Here is an 18,666-nt window from a genome sequence, read left to right as displayed (position 1 = left end):
ATTCACAGGCTGTATCTCAAACGGCTTTCCACTTCCTATATTGGCGTACTACACAAGGTTTAAAATAACGAGCCAGCGGTCCCTTCCTAGTGCACTTTATCTACACTACGAAGCCATTCGTAATTCAGCCACTGGTTACGAGCCTCCAGACCACTGTTTTCAGTAGTGGGATGCTATATTACAGGATGTGATGCGAAATTATTTTGTCTTAAATAGATATGTTTTGGTAAGGATGTCATGGAACTTTGTTAATTCGGCTTAATGGATTGCGATTTGTTTATATTATTTAGCACTGGTGCTAGCTGGTTAGCTCGTGTCATTGGTTAAAAGTCCAAGTCCATCATCATTGTGCTCGCTAGTTAGCTGGCTAATATGCTTGCGCTAATACCTTAAATAAATGCCCTATATGCAGATGTGCAATATATTCTTATTAATCTGAGCTTTAAATATTTTATTTTTGCAGTAAAGTTAATGCCAGTGGTAGGTGTTGTTCAGTATCATGCACGTTTAACCTATCAAATTAGCAGAATAATGTATTAATGCATTCTTAATTATTTTTTTTTTTGCTTTATGTTTGGCTTTGTTGTTCATAAACACACGCCTCTATTGCAAATACAAACTATAAAGAATTTGTCCTCTAGCTAAATCTAGAAAATGTCAACAGCTGCGTCATTTAAACCGGAAGCAGTTTGTGGAGGTCGCGATGGGAGGTAAAGTTAGCACTGGCAACATGGCCGCCGCCAGTCGGGTCGTGCAGGTAAATATTCTCGACGAACAATTTGTTTATTGTCTCGTGGTGAAAATATTTCTCTCATCCAAGTCCCTAAGATGTATTTTAGACAACGAGGCATTTCAGCGTCACCACATGACCTTGAGGCCTTTTAGACCCATAACTGCCGTGTGTAATTTACCAAATGTCCTTGTCAGTATACAGAGTTGTCTTTCAATTTCTCTTTCCTTAAAATGTTATGGTTTTTTATATTGTTAAAGTATTAAGACATTTAGAAGATAATAGTATGGCTTTGCTAGTTCTGTAACCACAATCAGGAAGTGCATCGCCGTTGTAGTGTATTAACTGTCTCAGCAAATAGAGGGTTCAAAGTTAATCTACAACCTATATTGCCAAAAGTTTTGGGACACCCCTCCACATCATTGAATTCAGGTGTTGGGCTCGGCCCCTTAGTTCCAGTGAAAGGAATTCTTAATGCTTCAGCACACCAAGACATTCTGGACAATTTCATGCTCCCAACTTTGTGGGAACAGTTTGGGGATGACCCCTTCCTGTTCCAACATGACTGCACATCAGTGCACAAAGCAAGGTCCATAAAGACATGGTTTGGTGTGGAGAAACTTCACAGGGTCCTGACCGCAACCTGATAGAACACCTTTGTGATAAATTAGAGCGGAGACTGTGAGCCAGGCCTTCTCGTACATCATTAGTGCCTGCCCTCACAAATGTGCTTCTAGAAGTCAGGCACTAATGTTGGATGAGAAGGTCTGGCTTGCAGTCTCCCCTCTAATTCATCCCAAAGGTGTTTTATTGGGTTGAGATCAGGACTCTGTGAAGTTCCTCCACACCAAACTCACTCATCCATGTCTTTATGGACCTTGCTTTGTGCACTGGTGTGCAGTCATGTTGGAACAGGAAGGGGTCATCCCCAAACTGTTCCCACAAAGTTGGGAGCATGAAATTGTCCAGAATGTCTTGGTATGCTGAAGCATCAAGAGTTCCTTTCACTGGAACTAAGGGGCCAAGTCCAGCCCCTGAAAAACACTTGAATTCAATGATTTGGAGGGGTGTCCCAAAACATTTGGCAATATAGTGTATAACATTACAGCTTGTATCTAATGTTTCATCATCATTTTCACAGGTTGTGCGACCTCATGCGCCACTTATCAAATTTCCAAATCGGCAGGGCATGCCCAAGCCAAATGGTGAGCATGACAAATATCCATTAAAGTACATTATAACTAATGCATTGTCACATTCATACTCCACAAACTTTCAACACAATCCCATCACATAAACATTAAGATAAACGATCAAAGGTTGCAGCAAGGGACTCTTTTTTTTTTTTTTTTTTCTTGTTCTTTCTTAATCCAGATTGGTCAGAAGGTCACCACTTTGGGACGTGTCGTTATTGAGAAAATAATCACCTTTTGGGATATCATGCTGCATCACACCAATATCTCACTGATTATTTTCCTATAACATCATCCTCCAAGGTGTTTTAGTCCTTACTATTCGAGCTCTTTACATCAGTTACTTAAAGCAGTTATGTACTACATTTGCAGCATTTTCATATTTTTATTGAAGTGACTTGGATGCAAGTTAACATGTAATAATTGTTTCCATGTGATTAAACTTATTCAATCTAAATGGCTGTTAATTTATTGCTCTATTACAATTATAACAGTAATAAACCGACATCTACTGTCTTGATAAAAATTGCAGTAATGATTCTTCAGACTTCCCAAGGTCACCAGACCACACTTTGTGAAGAAAACCAAGAGCATTCGTTGTGTAGCTGTCTGTGTAGTTGAAATTGAACTTGGGTTTAAGCAGGGGGAAAACATTACCCAGGCATTTCTTGTGAGAGAATGAGTCAGTTTTGATTTCTAAAACCTTATACTGCTACCTCAAACCTGCTGAACTATTTTGACACCTATTTACAATGAACAGTGCAAAATTAAAAAAAGAAATTGATCCACCTTTTATAGAAACCTTTTAAGACCTTTTTTATTTGTCATATTTACGTTTACATTTATTCCTTCTTTCAGTACAAGAAGCAATTAAGCTGCTTATTGCTAACGCACCACACATACCTGCACCTGCATCTGCAGCAGCACCTGCAGCAGTACAGTCTGCTACACCACCTCCCAAACCCGCAGCACACGTGAGTCGACTCCCTGGCACACCGGACAACATCGCTATCGTTAAAGAGCTTCCACAGAGATACCGACGACAAGCCCTCACACTCGAGGAGATGGACTACATTCAGGTTAGTGCTCATGCTGAGAGAGAGTGCATGTGTGTGTGTGTGTGTGTGTTACTCCACTGCTGAGTATAGAGATCAGATCCCAGTGCTGTGTTCATGACCAGAGATCCAGTACATTCCCAGTAAACACACTCGCAACAAACTCCCAGTGCTTTCAGTGTATAATCCAAAACAACAGGTTTCATGTGACAAAAGTCACCTCTCACTTGGCATTATAATATTTGAACTGAATACCAAACCTTTTGAAGGAATAAAATATCCAAAAGCAAATTTGACTATTATAGTTCAAATCTTGCTGAGCATCAGTCAAGTGTGCGTCGTTACTATGACAACCAATCTGGCAATCGATTATTTAGTTCAGTTCATTTGTGTAGCACTTTTAAGAGTGGAGTGGACTCTTGCAAAGCAGATTTACAGGAATATATAAATCCGGGATATAAATAATAACACTGTTATAGTTATCCCTGAGCGAGCCAGAGGCGACCGTGACGAGGATGAAAACATCCTGAGATATGAGGAAGATCCCGAGAGGAACCATCGTCATCTGAGTGACACCGAATATTGTGATTTATAAATCTTTTCCCTTTTGTAACTGTGTACTACATGGTCAAAAGAGTGCAATTGTATAACCAGAAAACACATATTAGGTATACCTGTGATCATTCACTTGCATTACATTTACATTTGGCAGACAGCCTTATCCAGAGCGACTTACGTTTATCTCATTTATACAACTGAGTGATTGAGGGCCTTGTTCAGGGGCCCGGCGGTGGCAGCTTGGTGGAACTGGGATTCAAACTCACAACCTTTCTACCACATCCCTTATGTAATGTTTGAGTACATCACAATAGTGTGAAGATTTAGTCAGTCATCCAGGAGCTCTCCGGTGCTCTCACTGCCTCCGCCTGGGCTCGTTTCCTGGGTAAGGAACCCAGCCACTGAGGGGTTAACTCTTGAGTGCTTGTCCCAAGCCTGGATTAAACAGAAGGGGTTGAGTCAGAAAGAGCATCTGACTGTAAAACCTGTGCCAAAAATCAAATATGTGGATCAGATCATCTGCTGTGGCAAACCTGAACAGGGAGCAGCCAAAACACCAACAACAGTCTTTAGAAGAAGGAAGAAGTTGCGTTTATTATCGCCACACATACATTACAGCATAGTGGAATTATTTTCTTCGCATATCCCAGCTGAGGAAGTTTGGGATCAGAGCACAGGGGCAGCTATATGATGCAGCGCCCCTGGAGCAGAGAGGGTTAAGAACCTTGCTCAATTGCCCAACAGTGGCAGCTTGGCATTGCTGGGGCTTGAACCCCGATCCTCAACCCAGAGCCTTAACCATTTGAGCTACCACTCCATTTTAGTCATTTTAAGAAATGATTTGTCTTGCTTTCTGAACCCAAGTCCTCAAATCACGGGTTAATTAGTGGCTCTTAGAGATCTGTATATGGTAATATTGCTGTATTTCATCATCAGTAACAATGTTTTTGTTCTGTTTGCAGCGCGGCGGCCCTGAGTGAAGGACCGTCGTTAAATCCTGCCAGTGCCGATAGCTGTGGAGAAGCTTTTCATTGAGGCTGGTATTCTACTCTTCAGAAGGGTTTCACTCTTCAGAAAGAGTCATTGCTCAAATGTATATAAGAGAAATTCTGAAATCTAATTATTCAGTGTATCCTCGGTCATTTCTCCCTGGTCCAGCTGCAGTCGTATGTTCGCAGTGTGGACTTTTTGACAGCGAGTCAGTACTTTCCAGGTGCTCTGTATTAAACCAGCTTGTTATCAATATTACATTATCGTAGTTGGATCATTTCACTACTTCACATCAGAGCCAGGCTGCTCAGTTCACACTGCACTCGTGCACTTTCTTCAGCTCTTACACATCACGTCAGTGTGCTAGTTTGGAAATCAGTTGTCATCCTGTGCTCTGTGAACTGTGTGTAATTCTGGGTGATTAAATTTATATTCATTTAAATTGGTTTGTGTTTTTGAATTGAATGACTGATGCAGAATTAATGCGTACTATCATGATGCAGTCTTTGGTTATATTTCATGGACATGTTGATCTTGGCACTTTGGTTAATTAATGGTTTTCTACATGATCCACAATGCAGTTCTGCTCCTGACTGATAGCAGCATCAATGAGGATTATCTGATTCCCAGCGTCCTCAGCTGGGATATGAGGAGAAAAGAATTACACTGTGCTGTAATGTACACCGATCAGGCATAACATTATGAACACCTCCCTAATATTGTGTTGGTCCCCCTTTTGCTGCCGAAACAGCCCTGACCCGTCATGCACTGTGTATTCTGACTCCTTTCTATCAGAACCAGCATTAACCTCCTCAGCAATTTCAGCAACAGTCTGTTGGATCAGATCACACGGGCCAGCCTTCGCTCCCCGCGCGCATCAATGAGCCTTGTCCTGTCACCGGTTCACCACTGTACCTTCCTTGGACCACTTTCGATAGATACTGACCACTGCAGACCGGGAACACCCCACAAGAGCTGCGGTTTTGGAGATGCTCTGATCCAGTCGTCTAGTCATCACCCTTGTCAAACTCACTCAAATCCTTACACTTGTCCATTTTTCCTGCTTCTAACACATTCACTTCCTGTCTGTGCTCATAATGTTATGCCTGATTGGTGTGGTGGTGGTGGTAAAGGCTTCTTGGAAAGTGTATTCTCAACCCTGAGAATGACATCAATGCATGGGCTGTTTTGGCAGCAAATGGGGGACCAACACAATATTAGGCAGGTGGTCATAATGTTATGCCTGATCGGTGTAAACTGTTAACTAGTCAAGCTGTGTTGAACTCAATCTAATAGCTACAATGCATTCTGGAGCTTTGTGTCCATCGTATGCACCGAATTCGGTCAGGTTTCTCATTGACGTGACTTTCAATGTTGCTGGAAAATAAGCTTTTTGCAGTTGCAATCAACGTCTCCCTGTGATGGAGTCAGAGTCTTTTGCCTCTGCTTGTGTTAGAGTTCGTTTTCTTCTGTTATAACGTCTTTCTGTTGTCTTCAGCACGGAGAGATGTGCCGAAATTCTCATCTGTGATGAATCACACGTACGGAAGACTTGGAACTCTCTCACAACTGTTTCCAGAGCTTTATTTCTGGATGTTTTACATCAAGTAATAAAGTACAACAAAAAATACAAAATAATACCTAAACAAATGCAAAAGCAAAAAAAAACAAAACAAAAGCAATATAATTGTATTTACATATTATAAACAATATGTTGGAATAATTCAGTTATTAAATGTTATGATTGTCTATATTTCTGGATAAACATTTATAGTTATATGTCGCTGTTATTCACAATTGTATTTTCCCTTTTTATAAGTTTCTCCCGTGAATGGATCAGAGACGATAATTCTGTTCGAAATGAACGTGATGAATACACAAACTCAAAACATTTACCAGGCAACTTGGACGTGTGGAACTCACTACGACTTGTACACTGAGCATTCTGATCATTTTCTATAAATAATCGAAAGCACGAGGAACCGGGCTCGTCGCCTCGGTGCACATCCGACAGGAAAGGACGTAACATGGCAGTGCACGAGAGGAGACGCTGCTGAAAGCGGAATAAAACGCACCGATATGATCCATTCCATCACTTTCACGTGCAGCGAGTGGGAAAAGCAACGTCTCGCTCACGTTAGATCTATCAAACATTAAAACAAAAACGAATTACATTCACTCCAGCAGAAAATCTGGAGCTGAGAAAGCTTGCATTTGAGGCAGCGGGGAAGGTTTTTCCACAAAGCACAAAAAAAAAAAAGGTAAGACACAAGAAAAATCTCTTCGATAGGAATGTCCTTGTTTTGAGTTGTGTAAAAATCCCACTCGAAACATCTGCAAGACGTATTTCTACTCCAGCATGACTCCTGGACACACACACACACGCAGCAGCAGCAGTGCAGTTTAACCCTCAGCTCTGTGATTCTCTACTCATCAGGTGCAGTTTTTCACATTGACCGATAGCAGCTTATTTGATGAAAAGAAATGAAATGCATTTCCACACCCTTTTTTTGAGCTGAGATGAATGGTCTTGCACTCGTAGTGGGGCGTCCTGAACCGAATCGCAGAAGAGAATGTGCCATGCAGATCTCTATACATCTCCCACTTGTGTAAAAAAAAAAGGACATTTTAGTGGTCATTTGTAAAATAGCCACAGCTGGCATGGATGACCAATACAGATCTTACTAGAAAAAACAAATAATAATAATAATAAAAAAAAAAAAGAGCATAACGTATTTAAGGAATATTAGAAGAAATACAACAATTAAACAATCTGTACATATCTACATATTATTGCCATAATAAACAAGAACCTTATTTTATATATCTATATATATATATATATCTATATATAGAGATATAGATAGATATATATATATATCTTGACTCAACCTTTCTCTGAAATGAGTTTTGGATGTTCAGAACAAAAAGCGTTCGTTTTCCCCAGACTCGAGTCCCATCTGCTCGGTGCATACAGTATACAAAAAAAAAAATATGGCAGAATATTATATGGGATGGTTTTACAGCACAGCAAGCCTAACAAATAGGGCAAAGCATCTGACGCTGAATAGCTGAAATAACCGTAAGAACTAACCCAACTAATATCACGTTTCCAAGAACCACACGAGCGACCCGTAATGGCACGTGTCTATATGAGAATCTGTAAGCAGTTCTGTTTAGCGCCTTCCTGACGTAGCGTCTTCACGACAGAAAACGTATGTATAATACTGTCACCAAGCGAGTCCCACTTTAAAACGACACTCCAAAAGGGTCATCCTGGGTGGATCTGCGTGCGGATCAAACGCATGTCCTGGTTGTAAGATGTACCTAATAGTTCAGCTGCCTTTTTCATGGAAGTATAAGCAGAGGGAATAATATTGGCACCCTCGCTACTCATATCTTCCAAACCCTCAGCGAGAGGTTCGCATAAAAACCCTGATGATATGTGAAGTTGCACATCGAAGTGTGAATTTTTAAAGCTTAAAAAACACTTAAAACCGGCCAAACTAGAACGATCACACGGCTACCGACAGACTGGACAAATACGCAATTCTCGTCGTAAGAAACACTAACATACAGTGGCAAGCTCACGGCTCCTTAAAAAAAAAAAAAAAAAAAAAAAAAATGCAGGCAGGACACATGGCATGCATTCACAGAGCAAAAAAAACCAAAACAAAACAAAAAAAAAAGCCCAAAAATATTCTAGCTCGTAAAGAAGTGCTCTTCATTGTAATAGATATGTGGTTTTTGCTGCAAATCCCCAATTTAAGAAAGTTTCCTGATATACAAAATGCTACATGTGCCGAACCCCGGTGTCTCGCGGCTTGTGTAAACATCAAAAACAGTACCAATTTAGATAAAAATCAACTTACAAATGATAAAAGGTACAAAACAAAAAGAAGTCAATGCAGTTTCTGGCAACAATTCTTTTTCACAGGAAAGTGAAACTGAAGGCTTCGGTAACAGGGATGAGTAAATACGATAAGAGAGCAACTATCACAGCTCTCTACCTCCAGCATTTAATGTTTTAAACTGTAAATCGATGCTTATATAGCGATATTTATCTAAAGAACCAGAAAAATAAATGGCTATATAAACTCTTGATAAATCAAGATTTCGTAGCTCTGTACAATAAAGACATCACTGATGTCATATTACAAAAAAAAAAAGTATATTTATACATAATTAAAAAAAGAAACTAAGGTTCAGTCAGTGGGTGGGATCTGTACAGGTTGTGTGTGTGTGTGTGTGTTGTGGTCAGTCAGACTGCAGTGCAGTGTGTTGGTGATGGCGCGAATGGGTGCTGATGAAAGCGTTTGCGTCTCCGCTCGCTATGCTGCTGAAGTCTGTGAGTGAGACGGCCATCTTGGCTCCTGTGATGCGGTGTGTGTCGTTGATAAACGAGTCGGCGAGGCCCATCCGGAGGCGTTTGGAAGGACGCTCGCACTCCTTGCTGCTGCACACGCTGAGCTGGCCGAGCTCCGAGCGATATAGAGCCGAGTCGAGGACGCCGAGGCAGCCAGCATCACCACTTGCGCCATAGCCTAGAGTAGCTTCATCGTGAGTCAGCGCTCCACGGTGGAAAGTCTCCAAAGGGGGGAAGTAAGATGAGTCCAAGCAGCTCACATCAGCCTGGCTACACACGGACGCCACGCTGTTACTCAGAGCTGGAAACGAAAGTGGAAAGTGTCATTTGTATAAATTAAAGCAAGCTACGGTCACATTTTTTTCCTACCACTGACCATTCAAATGTGTACATGATGCCATAAATGAAAGTTTTAGCTTTAAACTGCAGAAAATCGGTTGCAACCTAATAAACTTTTACCACTTCTATTTGGTAATACAGTACAGTAATACCTCGCAGATCCGCGTTGGAAGTAGCCAATCACAGAGCATTAACAGTTTTACCAAGCTGCTGATTGGCTGGTAGCTATGATGCTTTGTATGCGTGACGTCGCGGTTCATCTCCCCGCCCCTTGTACTCGGTTCAACACGCACGTATATTCCGTGAATAAGTGATCTCAGTGATTTTCTTTTCCTTGGTTTTTATACAGGCGATACTTTACTCTATTTTTACGTCAAACATTTATTTCTTATTTCTCTTAATGTATGAAGCTACATTTTAAATGAAATTATAGTGTTTTGGGAGCATGATTATGGTCATATTTAGGGTTTAAACTCTAAAAATAAGCATTTACAGTACAGTATTAGCATTTTTAGTGACTCCACAGAACATTCGCGAAACCTCGTCATTCACGATGGGTCCTGAAACGGTAACCTCGCCGATGTGTGAGGTATTACTGTAACATTTAACATAAGTATAATCCAGAAAAAAAAGGAGTATTTAAGAAAAAAATATGAATACATGTTTGCAAATTGCTGTGGTATAAGAGAAATAAAACACATTAGGACAGGGATGTCCAATCTTATCCGCAAAGGGCCGTTGTGGGTGCAGGTTTTCATTCCAATCAAGCAGAAGCTACACCCGATTCCACCTGCCACTAATCTTGGCCATCAGTAGACTCAGGTGTGGCCTCTGCTTGGTTTTTAGTGAAAACCTGCACCCACACCGGCCCTTTGCAGATAAGATTGGAGATCCATGCATTAGGACACGTGATTATTGCACTGGTCCACAAGATTCCACCCCACTGAGGATTATTTTCCAATAAAAACACATCTGCTCATGTAATATTCATTCCACTTTGCATGCTGTCTATACTCCAAATGTGTCAATGTTGAATTAGCACTGTGTAATCATTTTCCCACGACCACCAACTGATCACTAGACCAGTGACGTCAAGTGACTAATCAACCCTGCATATCCATACACATCCACCCTTTCATCAGAAGAAGCAATGACTTACAAAAAAGATTTTATTTTCTTAATTAAAATGGAACGTTTACTGCGTAATGGATGGCCCGATTGAAATGCATAAAGCTAATTTATCTGATGCAAATATATTGTCCAAAATTCAGCCTAACATCACACCACAAGCTGCACAGGTAAACTGGGAGACCTTGCTCCAGGCTTCCTCAGAGTGCAAACACTCACCTGTGAGGTCACTGGCAGTGATTGTGTTAAGAAGGCCGAGCTGCTGTTCCGCAGACACCTCCATCCTCCCTCCTGCTCCACCTGAGCACACAGACGAAGAGCCATCCACCGCCAGACCTTCTGCCTCATCCACTAAACGGTCCATCAGATCTCTGGGGAGTAAAACAGGACTGTGACTACTGCGCAGAGGACTTCTTGGAAGAATTTTTAATGCATGTATAATGAGCTGTTTATTTGTGGCCACTATAAATGGTGATGGAATTTCTTACTACTGTTCTCTTCTGCTAACATATGCACCCTGAAAACATTGCTTCTCTGAGTCTCTGTTTTGCCAGTACCATATCCCGTGACCACAGAGCAACAAGAAGTAAGCCCCAACAGTTTCCTGGATTTTTTCTTCTTCATACTAAGTGCTTTAAGCTTAGTTTCAGCTCACAATTTAAGCACTATAATATATAATTTCCCATAATTAAAGTATGATTTAATAGTACTATACTTGCGTACTACCAGCTTTATGAACAAGTCAAAAAGGCCTGAAGGCATGATTTTTGGTTCATTTTTACAAGATGAAAATGACTTTTTCTATTATGCTGGTAACTCAAGTGGTTAAGGCTCTGGGTTGTTGATCGGAAGGTCAGGGTTCAAGCCCCAGCACCGCCAAGCTGCCACCTTTGGGCCCTTGAGCAAGGCCCCCAACCCACCCTGCTCCAGGGGCGCTGCATCATGGCTGACCCTGCACTCTGACCCCCAAGGATGGGATATGCGAAGAAAGAATTTCACTGTGCAGTAATGTATGTGTGACAAATAAAGACAACAATTAACTGTGAATGATATGATTTACTTACGTCACACCGGGATAAATGCTATATTTCTTTTTCCCGAACCGATTCTGCTGAACAAAATAATCAAAACGTTCAGACTTTTTCCACATGTAGTAAAACGCTACACACTCTGCCACGGTCCTCGTTGGAACCTAAAAATGAAAAAAAGTGTAAAAGGACACTTATTAATTAAAATTAATTACATAAAACCACATTTTATTTTCCTGAATTTTCCCAAAATGTAATAAGCAAGGTGAGCATCAGTGTTAAAAACGTGGTCCAATTCAAATGAAGCAACCAACCTTGTTTTTCTGAATTAGATGGAAGTTCTTTTCATAAATCTGTAGCGCATGCTCAAAATTTCGACACTCTTCTTCCGACCACGGTGGCGAATCTTCTACAGAGAGAACAAAACACACAGACGACAGATTACCTTTATGCTTCTAATACTATCTGGACCCAACATTTTTATTTAATGTTGGGAAACTTACCTTTTGAGGTTTTCGGATTACTGCAGTACCGCATTAGGGCCTCGGTTGTATTGTAGTTACATTTCACAAGCTCATACAAAGCCTAGAGAGAGAGAGAGAGAGAGAGAGAGAGAGAGAGAGAGAGAGAGAGAGAGAGAGAGTAGATCAGTCAGCAAATGTATTCAGACGATAACATGCTGAAAATTCTGAAACAAATCAGTTGAAAATCAGGACTGACACAATGTTTAGATAAATAGATCAGCATTGTTGTCATAAACCTTTTGTAGAAAACTAGATAAAGTGTGCTCTGTGCAGCCTGAAGTTATAAACCTGTTCATCGTCTTGTACGTGTCCTCCACATGTAGAGTTTTCTGTGCTACTGTCTGTAGTCCGAGACAGTGCTTTTCTGAGGTAGTCCTCCACTTTCCTCTCTGGCAACACGTCAGGACACCAGAGCAACTGATCTTCCTCTGCAAACACTGCAATATACAAAAAGAGACAAATATACCACCATATTTAAACATGGAGGAAAAAAAAAAATCACATTAATCAGACTGCAAAGTGACAGCTAACGTAATACAGTAATCCCCCTCTATATCGCGGTTCATATATCCCGGATTTTTATTTGGAACATAACTAAATTTTTTTTGCGGATTTTCCCGGTATCCGCAAACCTTATAGTGAATTGTTTTTATGTTGAAATAAGGTAATTTATTCATAAAAATATAATTATTAATTACAAAATATAAACATTAATTAAAATAAAGAAAAATGTCATAATATATAAAATACCGTACTGTATTTACTCAAGTGACAAAGAACACGTAGCGTTGTTTAGGAAAGCGCGGTGCTGAAAATCTAAATACAGCACGGCTGAAGGAACGAGTCCGGCCAATCAGAATGCCCCATTCATTTAATCACGGTTGTGATTGGCTATGCGTGGGGAAAGGGAAGCAGAATTCTCCAGCATCCCAGTTCTTGGCATGTCACAGTCCTGAGTGTTTGGTTTTGTTCTGTGTACGCTGTATTTTTATGCTTTTTCTGCAAGCCCTATTATGTCGCTCTGCACCTTCTAAGGCAAGGAACATACATACATACAGCACTCACTATAAATGTGATATTTCTACGAATTTACCCAAAATTCATCTTGCTATACGCTTACAAATGTTTTCTGTGTGTGTTTAAAGAGTGTGGGAGGGTCATTTACAGCGTAAACAACAAGACTACAAGCATAAGCATTTTCTGAGAGAATATGAATAAAATCTGCCTGTCCTAGGTGTCCAAATGTGTCAATTCCTGCAACTTGTTTTAAAATGTGTTAAATCTTATTCCATATGAAAGAGTCCATAATGTCCAGTCAAAATTTTTACATCTCTACTAAATAACTCACCCTTATCATCAGAGTAGAAGCTCAGACCTACAGGAACTTCTGCTTGGTACTGTGACCCAACCATTATTTCCTGTAAGAAAAGAAAATCAGCTCAATTTCCATTTTACCACCAACACAACAGTGAGGCTTTCTGGGCCGTATTACTCGTTTAATGTGTGGTATATCATGACACTGACCTTTCTTGAATCCTCAGGACTAAGACCCTCCTCCTCTCCCTCAGACTCTTTATCACCGTCATAAGTAGTGTTGGCTGAAATCAGACACATCAGGATTTCTGGCATTATATATAATATAACAAAAAACTAAAACCAGGTATCATAATAAATCATAACCTTCAAAAACAGTATGCAAAGTATGTAATGAGACAAACAGCACAAGATCACAGACTCGATCAGATTCAAGTGATAAAATCAATTCCAGTGTGGATCACAAAAAAAAGTTTAAAAATGATCCTTGACATCTAAAATATATTCATCCTCATCATAAAATTATTTGTTACTTATGAGTGTTCATATCTTTTATTTTAAAAGCACAATAAGAGCTTAAATTTAAAAGCATTAATAATTACAGCAACAATAATTACTGTTTTTTTCCAAATATTTTTTAATTTAATATTTTTTTTTATTATTATTATTATTATTATTATTATTGTTTACTTTCTTGGACTGTGTCTTTGTTTAATTATTATAAGATAATACACAGAATGTTTTTTTTCTAATCAATATTATATTGTCTAATAAAAATTATATAGTCCACATAAATAATATTCAATATATTAAATATTTTGTAATAATTTTATATGTTTTTAATAATCCTTCACTGTGATTGAATATGACAGCTTTGTCCAGGAAGAACATTTCATATTTCTGTTGACTCACATCTGAGTGTTCTTGGGAAAAAGTCAGTGGCTTCATGGGAGGTAACAGAAGGGGTCAGATCATCAGCTGAAGACTGCGTCTCTTCCTCATAGTCTCCCGACAGCAGATCTTTGGCTATCTCTTCCTACAAACATGTCCAGAATAATCATCTTAATTTGATCTACACCGACTCAATTAAATTTTCTGTTTGAAATGATCTGGAAAAGATCAAGCAGGTTACCTTATCCAGGGTCATGTCTGGAAGGTCATCAGCCAGTTCGACGGAGGAGCTGTCCATGCTCGACCCTGCAGTTGTGTTGACTGATGGGTCATAACGATAGATAGCCAACAGTTCCTCCAGAGGCATATTCCCTTCCTATAATCAACGTACATCAGACAAGGCTTATTTAAGGTGTTTTTAACAATTATGAGCGTTTTATTCACTTTAACAGTACATCTCCGCAAAGGTGCAAGACAGCACCCAGCCATCTTTACTTTACATGGGAGGATGGCTCTGGTAGTATACTTTAATGGCAATGCAAATTGTTTCTAATGCAACCTTTATGCATACTATTTAACTGTGATGTGATGAATTGTTTAATTATTCAGGTCTCTGATGTTCCTATTCATTAACAGCTTTCCAGTGTTAATCACTGCTGTTGTTTATCGCATTTTAACCTTAATTAGTTTAGATTCCTGACCCAGACACTGTTGTAGAGAATGAAGGTAGAGCTATAAGGAGGCCTAAAGGACTGACACAAGCTTCCATGCTGCGTTCTCTCAGTTCCAAAATCTGACTGCAAATGTATTCACTTAGTAGAGAAATGAACAATCACATTTTATGCAAGCAGTAAAACTTGATGGGTGGTGCATTATTTTTTTTCCCAATAACAGGAGTGTTCAATTCTTCTTACAGATTAGAAATTTGCCAATGATTACAATCTTCCATTTATTAATTCAAAACACATTGTGCATTTTATACTTTTAAAGCTTAATGCTGTAGAGCAAGTTAAAGTCCTTTAGTTTCTTTTAAAGCAGTAATAACCATCCATCTCCTCAAGAAACTCTGGTTTTTCTTTCTCTAATACAATAAACACAGCTTAGTAGGTCATGGAGAAAGCTAAAAGTTTTGAAGACTTTCCTGTGGAAGAACATTTGCAGACGGTTACAAAACGCTGACACTGAAGATGTTAATTAATGTCTTGTTATAGAAAATTCCACCATACCAAAGTACTTATTAATTTCTTTGTTAAATGATTGACATTTTTTTTTTATTATTGCTACACTCATTATGTGGCATGTCCACCAAACCTCAGGGGATACAATAACATTAGTATAAGTTAGAATTAGTAACTAATTTTTATATATATATACATATACATATATACATATACACATATATATATATACATATACATTATTTATTTATTTATTTAATATATATATATATATATATATTTATATATATTTATATATATATATATATATATATATATATATATATATATATATATATATATATAAATAAATAAATAAATAATCACACATATACAGCAACCAGGCATAACATTATGAGCAGTGACAGGTGAAGTGAATAACACTGATGATCTCCTCATCATGGCACCTGTTAGTGGGTGGGATATATTAGACAGCAAGTGAACATTTTGTCCTCAAAGTTGATGTGTTAGAAGCAGGAAAAATGGACAAGAGTAAGGATTTGAGCGAGTTTGACAAGGGCCAAACTGTGATGGCTAGACGACTGGATCAGAGCATCTCCAAAACTGCAGTGGTCAACACATATCAAAAGTATCCTTTAAGTTGCGAGGTGAGGCCTCGAAACTTACAGGACTTAAAGGATCTGCTGCTAACATCTTGGTGCCAGATACCACAGCACACCTTCAGGGATCTAGAGGAGTCCATGTCTCAATGGGTCAGGGCTGTTTTGGCAGTGAAAGGGGGACCAACACAATATTAGGCATGCTATACCTGATTGATAAGTATATGTGTGTATATATGTATATATAGAGATAGATAGATAGTGTGATATCATATAAACCTATGATTTCAATTATAGTCAGAAGGTCCAATGAGATATGGCCAAAGCTGCACCTATAGAAAATTAATACAGATATACTAAGAATACTTGGTGACCCTTAAAAGACGTTTTTTCCAATCTTCGAAATCTGAATTTAACAATACAATTCATGTTGTCATATTAAAACCCAGTAGTAACACAGCTAATATGTGAAGTGGACTGGGTGCATGTTAAAATCTCACCTTCTCCAGATCCGCCAGTTCAGCGCTGAAATTCTTGTCTCCTTCCTGCGCCTCTTCCTCCTCTAAAGTCCGCTCATCGTCATACTCATGGACCAGCATCTCTGCTGTCGGGTCAAAGTCATGATCCTCCGAGGACAGAGAGCCAACTGTGCACAGAGAGCATTAATAAACACACACATCCTGGAATTAATAACACACACACACACACATACATCCTGTAATTAATAACACACACACATCCTGTGTCCATGCTGCAACATGCAAAAATAAACCCATTCATGACATTCAATACAATGCATTAGAAGAGGAAAAACAACAACAACAGTTAAGTTTGGTACATACCAGGGCTTGAACTCCCGAGGGAAGCCTGAAGAGACACAAACAGACATATTAGCGGAAAATTAATTGAATATAAACCCAAATAAAATAATAAAACTGGCGAGGAAATGATGTTTGAACGCAGTCCTGGTAAAAGCTAATAGCCCAAGTGGCGGGTTTTACACAGCGACTAATGAAGAGGCCCTAAGATGAGCGGAGGAGCATCACTGGAGTTCAAGAAATGTTTAAAAATCACAATTTATTTCACGCATATAAAACACGAAAGGTTAACATTTGCACAAAAACTCGAGTTTGGCATTATCAGAAAGTATTTATATGAGCATTTACGTGTTTTATTTTGCTCGCGGAGCAAAGCTGCTCATGTCCGAGCTGCGGGGGGAGAAAAACATAAACAAACCTTTACTGCACGAAATATAGCCCGAATTTCACAATTCTAACATATGCACAAGAGACAAACGGCTCCTTAACACGCTCATAACACCTGATAAAAACAAAACTAATTCCATTCAAGATTTTTTCCCTTGATTATTCACACCAAAATGATGATAATTCAGCGAGCGCAGTTTTTTTGTCGGCCGTGTTTTTGCCGCGGCTCTGAGCGGACAGCTAGCGCAAGCTAACGGGACTCGATAACAGAAAAAAGGCCTCTCGAGCCGCGATACATCCCTCTATAAATGCACCTTTCTACTGCATACTGTCCACGCCTGTGAGAGAAAAACAACGCTGTGCATCAAACAGAAAGTGCATTACATAAACCGTTTCTAGAAAATAAAAAGCCGTGCCCTGAAATCATCAAATAGACGGATTTTAAATCTAACACTTCTTTCCAGCTTTCCCTCTTACCTCCGCCATATTGGTAGCGTTAGCCTCATAGGCCAGCTCGCGCCCAGTACCCGGATGGACTCGGGTAGCCAATGGGAGGTCCAGGCGGCGGTCCGGCTCAGTTTAATTCACCCTCAGTGACCACTGACTTTTAACTATTACTATTTTGAAAAGAAATGACACTATGTGGAATGATTCTGTGTGGAAACTGTTGCTCTGATGCAAGACTTTTCAACTTTGCATGCATTAAAATGTTCAGTCCTCTTATACATCTTATCATGCTGCAACCCTTCATTTTTGCATTCTTGTCTAAGGCTGTTTATCTTTCTTTTTATTGCTCACGGTTGAGGTGGATCCAGAGATTATCCCAGGAACACTGGTTGCAAGAGGGGATAAATTACCCTGGAAAGTCTCTCTCTCTCTCTCTAGCTCTCTCTCTCTGTGTGTCTATCTGTCTGTCTGTCTCTTTCCATCGCTCTCTGACCCCCCTCTGTCTCTCTCTCTCTGTCTCGCTCTCCATCTCTCTCTGCCCCCCCCTCTCTCTGTGTCTATCTGTCTGTCTGTCTCTCTCCATCGCTCTCTGACCCCCCTCTGTCTCTCTCTCTCTGTCTCGCTCTCCATCTCTCTCTGCCCCCCCTCTCTCCGTGTCTATCTGTCTGTCTGTCTCTCTCCATCTCTCTCTGCCCCCTCTGACTCTCTCTCATTCCATCTCTCTCTGCCCCCCCTCTGTGTTTATCTGTCTGTCTGTCTCTCTCCATCTCTCTCTGCCCCCCCTCTGTCTCTGTGAGTCTCTCTCTCTCTCTCTCTCTCTCTCTCTCTCTCTCTCTGTGTGTGTGTGTCTATCTGTCTGTCTGTCTCTCTCCATCGCTATCTGACCCCCCACTGACTCTCTCTCTTTCCATCTCTCCCTGCCCCCGTCTCTCTCTCTCTTTCTCCCTCTCCATCTCTCTCTGCCCCCCCCGTGCCTATCTGTCTGTCTGCCTCTCTCCATTGCTCTCTGCCCCCCTCTGACTCTCTCTCTTCCATCTCTCTCTGCCCCCCCTCTGTGTCTATCTGTCTGTCTGTCTCTCTCCATCTCTCTCTGCCCCCCCTCTGTCTCTGTGGGTCTCTCT

At 40.1% G+C, this 18,666-nt stretch overlaps 2 protein-coding genes across 5 annotated transcripts; one reads left to right on the top strand and one right to left on the bottom strand.

Moving 5' to 3' along the window:
• Positions 1 to 81: 81 nt before the first annotated feature.
• Positions 82 to 4,968, top strand: mrps36 (mitochondrial ribosomal protein S36). 2 transcript variants are annotated; one of them, XM_058390662.1, is made up of 5 exons: positions 82 to 226; positions 642 to 757; positions 1,872 to 1,935; positions 2,782 to 3,002; positions 4,499 to 4,968. In XM_058390662.1, the coding sequence occupies exons 2-5, from the start codon at positions 704 to 706 to the stop codon at positions 4,514 to 4,516; spliced, it is 357 nt and encodes a 118-aa protein (XP_058246645.1). In that variant the 5' UTR covers positions 82 to 226; positions 642 to 703; the 3' UTR covers positions 4,517 to 4,968. The 2 variants fall into 2 exon arrangements, with proteins under 2 accessions (XP_058246645.1, XP_058246644.1); XM_058390661.1 differs by having other exon boundaries at positions 109 to 226; positions 665 to 757.
• A 1,116-nt stretch (positions 4,969 to 6,084) lies between these two features.
• mier3b (mesoderm induction early response 1, family member 3 b) lies at positions 6,085 to 17,676 on the bottom strand. 3 transcript variants are annotated; one of them, XM_058390655.1, is made up of 13 exons: positions 17,576 to 17,676; positions 16,736 to 16,760; positions 16,394 to 16,539; positions 14,358 to 14,492; positions 14,138 to 14,261; positions 13,436 to 13,509; positions 13,260 to 13,329; positions 12,200 to 12,348; positions 11,891 to 11,972; positions 11,702 to 11,796; positions 11,424 to 11,551; positions 10,579 to 10,730; positions 6,085 to 9,193 (listed from the first exon to the last, which is right to left on the bottom strand). In XM_058390655.1, exons 1-13 carry the CDS (start codon positions 17,582 to 17,584, stop codon positions 8,784 to 8,786), a joined length of 1,599 nt encoding a protein of 532 aa, XP_058246638.1. In that variant the 5' UTR covers positions 17,585 to 17,676; the 3' UTR covers positions 6,085 to 8,783. The 3 variants fall into 3 exon arrangements, with proteins under 3 accessions (XP_058246638.1, XP_058246639.1, XP_058246640.1); XM_058390656.1 differs by lacking the exon at positions 17,576 to 17,676 and adding an exon at positions 17,060 to 17,569; XM_058390657.1 differs by lacking the exon at positions 17,576 to 17,676 and adding an exon at positions 17,130 to 17,569.
• Positions 17,677 to 18,666: the final 990 nt, after the last annotated feature.

The sequence above is a fragment of the Hemibagrus wyckioides genome, linkage group LG05 (assembly GCF_019097595.1).
Source record: "Hemibagrus wyckioides isolate EC202008001 linkage group LG05, SWU_Hwy_1.0, whole genome shotgun sequence".
Taxonomy (NCBI): Eukaryota; Metazoa; Chordata; class Actinopteri; order Siluriformes; family Bagridae; genus Hemibagrus; species Hemibagrus wyckioides.
The sequence above is the reverse complement of the archived record's forward strand: the minus strand, read 5'-3'. Positions and strand labels throughout refer to the sequence as shown.

Coding starts and splice junctions, on each gene's coding strand:
- mier3b (XM_058390655.1), bottom strand. Junction 14,493..16,393: donor AACTGGCGGATCTGGAGAAG/GTGAGATTTTAA, acceptor CGTTGATTATAG/GAAGGGAATATGCCTCTGGA. Junction 10,731..11,423: donor AGCATTTATCCCGGTGTGAC/GTAAGTAAATCA, acceptor TTTACTCCCCAG/AGATCTGATGGACCGTTTAG.
- mrps36 (XM_058390661.1), top strand. CDS start 191: ATGCGAAATTATTTTGTCTTAAATAGATATGTTTTG. Junction 227..664: donor TCTTAAATAGATATGTTTTG/GTAAGGATGTCA, acceptor AAATGTCAACAG/CTGCGTCATTTAAACCGGAA. Junction 1,936..2,781: donor GGGCATGCCCAAGCCAAATG/GTGAGCATGACA, acceptor TCCTTCTTTCAG/TACAAGAAGCAATTAAGCTG.